The 8,828-nt window shown below is 41.7% G+C and overlaps 1 protein-coding gene across 1 annotated transcript; it reads left to right on the top strand.

Annotated features, from left to right (window-relative positions):
- Window positions 1-4,491: 4,491 nt before the first annotated feature.
- On the top strand, window positions 4,492-8,422 carry PCDH20 (protocadherin 20; the record flags this gene model as incomplete). The annotated part of the gene is made up of 2 exons (XM_081214753.1): window positions 4,492-4,623; window positions 5,702-8,422. 2 exons carry the CDS (start codon window positions 4,492-4,494, stop codon window positions 8,420-8,422), a joined length of 2,853 nt encoding a protein of 950 aa, XP_081070879.1.
- Window positions 8,423-8,828: the final 406 nt, after the last annotated feature.

Genomic DNA, 8,828 nt, shown 5'->3' with positions numbered 1-8,828 from the left:
TTATATTGGTTTTACAAATATAATCATCCCTCAACCTTGATTATTGGATCAGAAAGAAATATATATACAATTTTAAAAATATAAAATATGTATATATTTATAAATTATATATTATAAAACAATGTAGTATTTAAATATTTGTATTATATATAAATATGTGTTTAATTATATATCTATAATTATTATATATTATATTTATACGATATTATATGTCCTATATATTGTACTATTTACACTTACATATATGCATGCATATATAATATAAACATAATATATATACACATACATATTTTAAGACATCTAAAGGGACTGCTAATTTCATACATTAACAAGAAAAAAATAAAATAATCTTTTTGTTTCTTTTTTATTTAGGTATAAAATGATTTATAATGTGTTAGTTACTGGTGTACAGCAAAGTGATTCAGTTATACATACATATATATATATGCTTTGCCATATTCTTTTCCATTATGGTTTATTACAGGATATTGAATATAGTTCCCTGTGCTATACAATAAGACCTTGTTGTTTATCCATTTTCTATATAATAGTTTGCATCTGCTAGTCCAAAACACCCAATCCTACTCTTCCCTGAACTCCTTACCCCTTAGAAACCACAAGTCTGTTCTCTATGTCTGTGAGTCTGTTTCTTTTTGGTAGATAAGTTCATTTCTGTCATACTTTAGATTCCACATATAAGTGATATCATATGGCATTTGTCTTTCTTTTTCTGACTTACTTCACTTAGTATGATAATCTCTATGTCCATCCATGTACTGCAAATTGCATTATTTCATTCTTTTTTATGACTGAGTAATATTTCAGTATATATATATATTTATATATATATATATATACATATATAATATATGTATATATACCACAACTTCTTTATCCATTCAACTGTCAATGGATATTTAGGTTGTTTCTACTGTGAATAGTGCTGCTATGAATATAAGGGTGTTTGTGTCTTTTCAAATTATGGTTTTCTCTGGATATATGCCCAGAAGTGGGATTGCTGGATCATATGGCATCTCTATTTTTAGTTTTTTGAGGAACCTACATGCAGTTCTCCATAGTGGTTGTACCAATTTACATTCCCACCACCTGTGTGAGAGTGTTCCCTTTTCTCCACATCGTCTCTAGAATTTGTTATTTGTAGACTTTTTAATGATGGCCATTCTGACTGGTGTGAGGTGATACCCCATTGTAGATTTGATTTGCATAAAATAATCTTAAAATAAGGTCATATGCTTAATTTGTATTTATTTATAATCTTGAATTAACCAGAACATTTATAGAACTATGTATGGTTCAGAATAAGTTTAAATATCTGTGCATATATTAAATCGCATGAAATGGTGTGGATAGAATACTGCTATTAAAATACTCTAAATGGTAAAATCACAGTTACTTGAAAAATACAATAAAAACTACCTGGAAAACACAGTACTGCAAAATTTTAAAAGTTTTAAGTTATGTTTGCTAAATGTACAAAGTTTGATAGACGCATGCTCACAGCAAATAAAGAGATAAAACTACAAGGAGAGAAGGCTTGCAGTAAATGAAAATTATTAACCTTCAGTGATATAACACAGTAAATACAGATCAAATTAACCTGTGTATCATTATGCAGTGTCTGTCAAAGACATATATTAGGTAAGCCATTTCCCTCATGTATGTGTATGTAGTGTGTATGGGTATTTTTATAAGAAATTGAAACAGAGAGGTCTGCTGACTTCTCTAAAGTCACACCGTAACTTTGCAACCACCTAGAGAAGGGCATCCTAATCCCCTGGCTCAGCTCAGTGCCATCTATTCTATCATGTTGTTTTCCTTGTCTATAGAAAAAATAAGCTTGGGAGGCTTATAATCTAGCTATTCTTCTAGATTGATTTTTACAGAACACCTGGGAAGCAGGCCCAGAGCAATTGAGACATCTGAGAGGTTCATTATAAGTATCATTTTCAAGGTACTAATAGCATAGAAGCTCTCTAAGTCATCTTTAGAAAGAAATATGTGACACCAGATGGCAGGTCACAGAGCTGGCGTCATAAGGAACAGGAGTTTGGGAACAATTTCATGATGCACAGTAAGAAGATACAAGGGAAGAAAGAAGGGAATTTGGTCTTTTTTTTTTTTTTAAGCCCAATTACAGTTGAAATCTCTACTTAGATCTTCAAAGAGGAAAGATAATAACAAGCAGCTCAGTTAACAGTTTGGAATATGTCATGTAAAGTATTCCCCCAGATTGTGCTGGCCTTGATGACAAATTTCCATGCAGGGACTTTGCAATAACCACAGTAACTTAGAGCAAAGTAGGTTATTATTGTTGTCCCAAACATTATCTCCAGAATGTTTAATTTAGGTGTTTCAACTTACATTATAGTTTATATGGTCATGCTTTTTAGAAACACTACAGAAAATTATTGCTGAATGTAGTATCTTTGTAAACAAAGGATAAACTAAAGAAAGAAATCCCTAAATTTTCATCAAAATAGGTGAGTGATCTTAACCTGTTGGAGAGGGCATGAACTGTAAGGGGATATAGAGTCTACTGCTGTTGCTCTCTGTACAAATGTAGAATTAATTCAGACTGTGGGTCTAGCCTGTATGTATCCTGACCATGGATGGATTGCCTAATTCTGGCCATGTGCCTCAAACTTTTAGAAGCTGTGGGTATTGTGTGAAGACATAAACTAAACACATTTCAGAAGCAACTTTCTACTGATTTTTGGAGTCAGATATGTTTCAACTACAGACCCCAAAGTATAATTATTTACCAAGTATGTGGTAAAAGTTCAACCATAGGGCAGAATGAGCAGCTGAAGAAGCAAGGAGAGGCAAAGCATACTTGCTGACTGTGTTTTGTTTACCAGCTGTGTGATGGCCTTACAGGTACATGTACATATTCCTGTGTGTTTACCACTTCATCAGCATTCCAGTTTCACTCTAAAGAACTTAAAGAAGCTGATTTTATAAGCCAGATTTGTATTACAGAAAGTTTTGTTTGTGAACTCCATGTACAACCCCATTTGTGCAATAAGAAGTTGTTACACACACCAGGTGTTTTGATGCAGTGTGTTATCAATTATTTAGGATTCTCTAGGATTAGTGGGGATGAGGAGAAAATAGGAAGAGTCAGAAGCAAAACAATTAGCTCTGCTAAGCAATTTATATTCTATTTAGCATACAGTAGAAGAAGAAAATTGAAGTGGATCCTATGGAAAACACAGGATGTCAGATCTTTCTCTAACCCAGGAGGAATACTTTTCTATTCCAGGCTCAGTCAGTTACTCAGCTGGGAGGGTTTTATGCTCAGGGCAGCCCACAGGATATATGGAAACCTAGGGATGAAGAGAAGTGTCTACTCAGGGAAAGGCCAATGGTCTTTACCACTACTTACATGGCACCCTGCAGATCAAAAAGTGTTTCACGGACTTAATGCACTGGAGTTTCTCAGCAGCCCTGACTTTATAAATGAGGAGACTTGTCATATGGCTATTTAGTGACAGAGCCAGAGGGGATAGCCAAGCATTCTCCACCACACTCCTTCAGAATTCTCTTCCCAGTAAAAAAAAACTAAGAAAAAAAAAGTAATAACTTGAAATGTAGCCTTTTTTTTTTTGAACCTAGGCTTCAGTGAGTGCCCTACAAAGAAAGAAAGAAAAAAAAAATCCCTTAGAGAAATCTGGTAAAATTGCTTGCAGGCAGAACCACTTCTGTTACCAAGCAATTGTTGCCACTCTCCCTCTTGGCTCTTTACCTTAGCCAGAAGCCGCGGTTGTCTCAAAAGACCACAAGGCAGACACCCAGAGACACTTGCGCCTACAACTAGGAAATTGGCAGAAGCTTTGTCACCGCCAACTGCGAAGCTTCAAAATTAAAGCACGTCGAAACCTTCACCGATTTCATATATGTGCTTCTCTGCCTCAGACAGCCTTACTAAGAGTTTGAAGTTCCTTCTCTCAGCAGAGAAAGTGGATTTTCTTTCTCTGTGCAAGCACTGCTGGATCTAAGTCTTTCGGAAGAACTGGTGGCAAAGCAGGCGTTCGGGGATCGCGCCTGTGATTGCTCTGTAGTGCCGACTTCCTCTCTCTCTAATCAGATATAAATGCAGGCTTATTAATTTAGTCTAATTCTCCCTCTCACGCTCGCAACCTGTGGACTTGGGTCCTGACTGGTGCTGCGAGGAGGGAGGACGGTGGGCAAGCGCCCCGGAGTCCGACCGGGTGGCGCCTAGTCACCGTCTTCAGAGGCAAGTCCCCGCTCCGGCTCCTCCGGCGGGGTCTGGACTTAACCCAGGTTCAGGACAGGAAACCATGACCGTGCCTCGGTACCCCCTCGCCTTTCTGCCCCTCTTGAGCTGCTGTCCTTAACTGACGAGCCAGTGACTATTGGCTGAAGTTCCCCAGCGATTTGCATGCACAGAGAGGGAGTGTCTTCTGCCGCCTCCCCGTCAGGAGCGCGCCGACTGCAGCCTCCTAGGGAATGCGCAGCCGAGGGGATGCGCGCAGCTCGCGGGCCCTGCCAGTGAGCTGGCGCCCGGCGACCTGGCACCCGCGCCTGGATATGGGGCGTCTAAGTCGTTCCAGGAGCAGCACCAGCCACAGAAACCTACTGGTAAGTGTAGGGGTCCACGAGCCTCGCGGCCCCGACAAGTTGCAGTACTGTGGGGCAGTTCCCACTCCTTGATGGTTTCTCAAACCCTTTACATTAATCCAAACTTCCCAGGAAGGTTGGGTGGAGGGAAAGGGAGTTGGGGATAATGTGTCTGCATTTTAGCAAGGAATAGGCAAGTCCTTGGGTCGTGAGAAGTTTCTGAAGCAGAAATGTAGGCAGATGAGGTGGAGGAGGCTGGGGTGTGCTTAATTGGCTTTGAGATAAAGGGGTTCGTAGATTGTTTCCTGCGGCCAGCATCTGGCTGTTACTGTCTACTGCAATTGACAAATTGTTTTTGCATAATCATTTCCCACATTTACTTCTCTTTCCCTAAGGGAGGGGGATTAGTGAGAGCTTGTTAGGGGGTGGAAATACAGATCCTTTCGATTTGATTTTAGATACGTATTAAAATGAAAAGCCATTCTTCCGACCTAAAGCGTTTATTTGGTGGGGTAGGGAGTCCGAGGGGGTAGAGTTCCTATATTATTATTATTATTATTATTATTATTATTATTATTATTATTATTATTATTATTATTATTATTGTTACCGGTCTCATAGCAAAGGATGTAACACATTTCGCATTTCGGGGATCTTAGTGGTAGAAACATTTCAATGGAAAATAAAGTGCCCACCTCTCGGGCCTCTCCACTACCAGCCCCCTCCCTCCGCATGACCTACCCTGGTGGTTTCTCTGTCGCGTTGCGCAGTCCTCTCCGCTCCGACATGAACTTCCAGGGATGACTTATGGTTTGGGATTCCGAATAGTAACTGAGTGAGGTGGTGATGGGGAGCCGGGCAGGGGCGGGGGGGTGGGGGGGAGATGTAAAAAGTAAAGAGAAAAATTAAGTTTTGGAGACAATGTTGCCCTATAGATCTCTCCTTTACAGCAAGTTTCCTCTTCACCCCGTTCTGACTGGAGCGTTTGCCTTTGGGAATGGGGATGGAGCCAGAATGACCCCAGGGCAATGGTTCTGACTCCAAGCTCTGTGTTTTCCGCATGTGTGTAATAAGCCTTCTCTCCACCCCCCACGTTCAGCATCTGCTTCTGTTTTTCCTCTTCGTGGGACCCTTCAACTGCCTGGCGAGTTACAGCCGGGCCACGGAGCTTCTGTACAGCCTGAACGAGGGACTGCCAGCGGGGGTGCTCATCGGCAGCCTGGCCGAGGACCTGCGGCTGGTGCACGGAGCAGGGAGGCAGGACCCGCAGTCGCAGCCCCCGGAGCACAGCGGCGCGGAGCGGAACCCTCTTCTCTCCTTCAGCCTGGCCTCCCAGGGACTGAGTGACCAGTACGTGACCCTAGACAACCGCTCCGGGGAGCTGCACACTTCTGCCCAGGAGATCGACAGGGAGGCCCTGTGTCTTGAAGGAGGTGGAGGGGCTGCCTGGGGGGGTAGCATTTCCATCTCCTCTTCGCCTTCCGTTGACTCTTGTCTTTTGCTTCTGGATGTACTGGTCCTGCCTCAGGAATACTTTAGGTTTGTGAAGGTGAAAATCGCTATCCGGGACATCAATGACAATGCCCCACAGTTCCCTGTTTCCGAAATATCGGTTTGGGTCCCAGAAAATGCACCTGTAAGCACCCGGCTGGCCATAGAGCATCCTGCCATGGACCGAGATATAGGCACTAACGGAGTTCAGACCTACCGCTTGCTGGACTACCATCGTATGTTCACCCTGGACGTGGAGGAGAATGAGAATGGGGAGCGAACCCCCTACCTAATTGTCATGGGGCTGTTGGACAGGGAGACCCAGGACCAGTATGTGAGCATCATCATAGCTGAGGATGGTGGGTCTCCACCACTGTTGGGCAGTGCCACCCTCACCATTGGCATAAGTGACATTAATGACAATTGCCCTCTCTTCACAGACTCACAAGTCAATGTCACTGTGTATGGGAATGCTACAGTGGGCACACCGATTGCAGCTGTCCAGGCTGTGGACATAGACTTGGGAAACAATGCTCAGATCACCTACTCTTACAGCCAGAAAGTTCCACAAGCATCCAAGGATTTATTCCATCTGGATGAAAATACTGGAGTCATTAAACTTTTCAGTAAGATTGGGGGAAGTGTTCTGCAAACGCACAAGCTCACCATTCTTGCTAATGGGCCGGGCTGCATCCCTGCTGTGATAACTGCCCTGGTGACCATTATCAAAGTCATTTTCAGACCACCTGAAATTGTCCCTCGTTATATAGCGAATGAGATAGATGGTATTGTTTACCTGAAAGAACTGGAACCTGTTAACACTCCAATTGCATTTTTCACCATAAGAGATCCAGAAGGTAAATACAAGGTGAACTGCTACTTGGATGGTGAAGGACCATTTAGGTTATCACCCTACAAACCATACAGTAATGAATATCTGTTAGAAACCACAAAACCTATGGATTATGAGCTACAGCAGTTCTATGAAATAGCTGTGGTAGCCTGGAACTCTGAGGGATTTCATGTCAAAAAAATGATTAAAGTGCAACTTTTAGATGACAATGATAATGCTCCTATTTTCCTTCAACCCTTGGTGGAAGTAACCATTGAAGAAAACAACTCACCCAATGCCTTTTTGACTAAGCTAGATGCTACAGATGCTGACAGTGGAGAGAGGGGACAAGTTTCATATTTTCTGGGACCTGATGCTCCATCACACTTTTCCTTAGACAGTGTCACAGGAGTTCTGACAGTTTCTACTCAGCTGGATCGAGAAGAGAAAGAAAAGTACAAGTACACAGTCAGAGCTGTTGACTCTGGGAAGCCACCCAAAGAATCAGTAGCCACCGTGGCTATCACAGTGTTGGATAAAAATGACAACAGTCCTAGGTTCATCAACAAGGACTTCAGCTTCTTTGTGCCAGAAAACTTTCCAGGATATGGTGAAATTGGAATAATTAGTGTAACAGATGCTGATGCTGGGCAAAATGGATGGGTTGCCCTCTCCGTGGTGAACCAGAGTGATATTTTTGTCATAGACACAGGAAAGGGCATGCTGAGAGCCAAAGTCTCTTTGGACAGAGAGCAGCAAAGCTCCTATACTTTGTGGGTTGAAGCTGTTGATGGAGGTGAGCCTCCCCTCTCCTCTACCACAAAAATCACAATTCTCCTTCTAGATATCAACGACAACCCACCTCTTGTTTTATTTCCTCAATCTAACATGTCTTACCTGTTAGTATTACCTTCTACTCTCCCTGGCTCCCCAGTTACAGAGGTCTATGCAGTTGACAAAGACACAGGCATGAATGCTGTCATAGCTTACAGCATCATAGGGAGAAGAGGTCCTAGGCCTGAGTCATTTAGGATTGACTCTAAAACTGGCAACATTACTTTGGAGGAGGCATTGCTGCAGACAGATTATGGGCTCCATCGTTTACTGGTGAAAGTGAGTGATCATGGTTATCCCGAACCTCTCCATTCCACGGTCATGGTGAACCTATTTGTCAATGACACTGTCAGTAATGAAAGCTACATTGAGAGTCTTTTAAGAAAGGAACCAGAAATTAACATAGAGGAGAAAGAACCACAGTTCTCAATAGAACCGACTCATAGGAAAGTTGAGCCTGTGTCTTGTATGCCCACCTTAGTAGCGCTGTCTGTAATAAGCTTGGGTTCTATCACTCTCGTAACAGGGATGGGCATATACATCTGTCTGAGAGGGAAAAGGCATCACAGGGAGGATGAAAATTTGGAAGTACAAATTCCATTAAAAGGAAAAATTGACTTGCATATGAGAGAGAGGAAACCAATGGATATTTCTAATATTTGATTTTTTTGTTGTTGTTGTGGAGTAACAGAGATGTTTTAACTGACTTTGGAGAGTCTTCACCACCCAAAGAGTGTTGGACATCTAACTTATAACTTGTACTGTATTGTAAATAGCTGTTTACAAGTTTTTAAATTGAAAATCAGATGTTATAAAATGTGTACAGCATTTTTTAATAAAAATTGGTACTAACAGCTATGGAACTGTTATAAAAAAAAGCTTGGACATGATTTGCATCTTTCATACACCAAGCAGATGATTGTTAAAACCCGGGAATAAGGTAAGAAAATGGTATATTGCATTTTTGCCTAAAACTGTCCTTTAACCACAAGAGGGCATCAGCTGCTCCTTTGCAGGGAACTCTTTTAAGGTATTGTACATGACAGTTGTACATGAAATTAATGAAAGA

Source organism: Mesoplodon bidens, assembly GCF_964165515.1.
Source record: "Mesoplodon bidens genome assembly, chromosome: 17".
Taxonomy (NCBI): Eukaryota; Metazoa; Chordata; class Mammalia; order Artiodactyla; family Ziphiidae; genus Mesoplodon; species Mesoplodon bidens.
The sequence above is the reverse complement of the archived record's forward strand: the minus strand, read 5'-3'. Positions and strand labels throughout refer to the sequence as shown.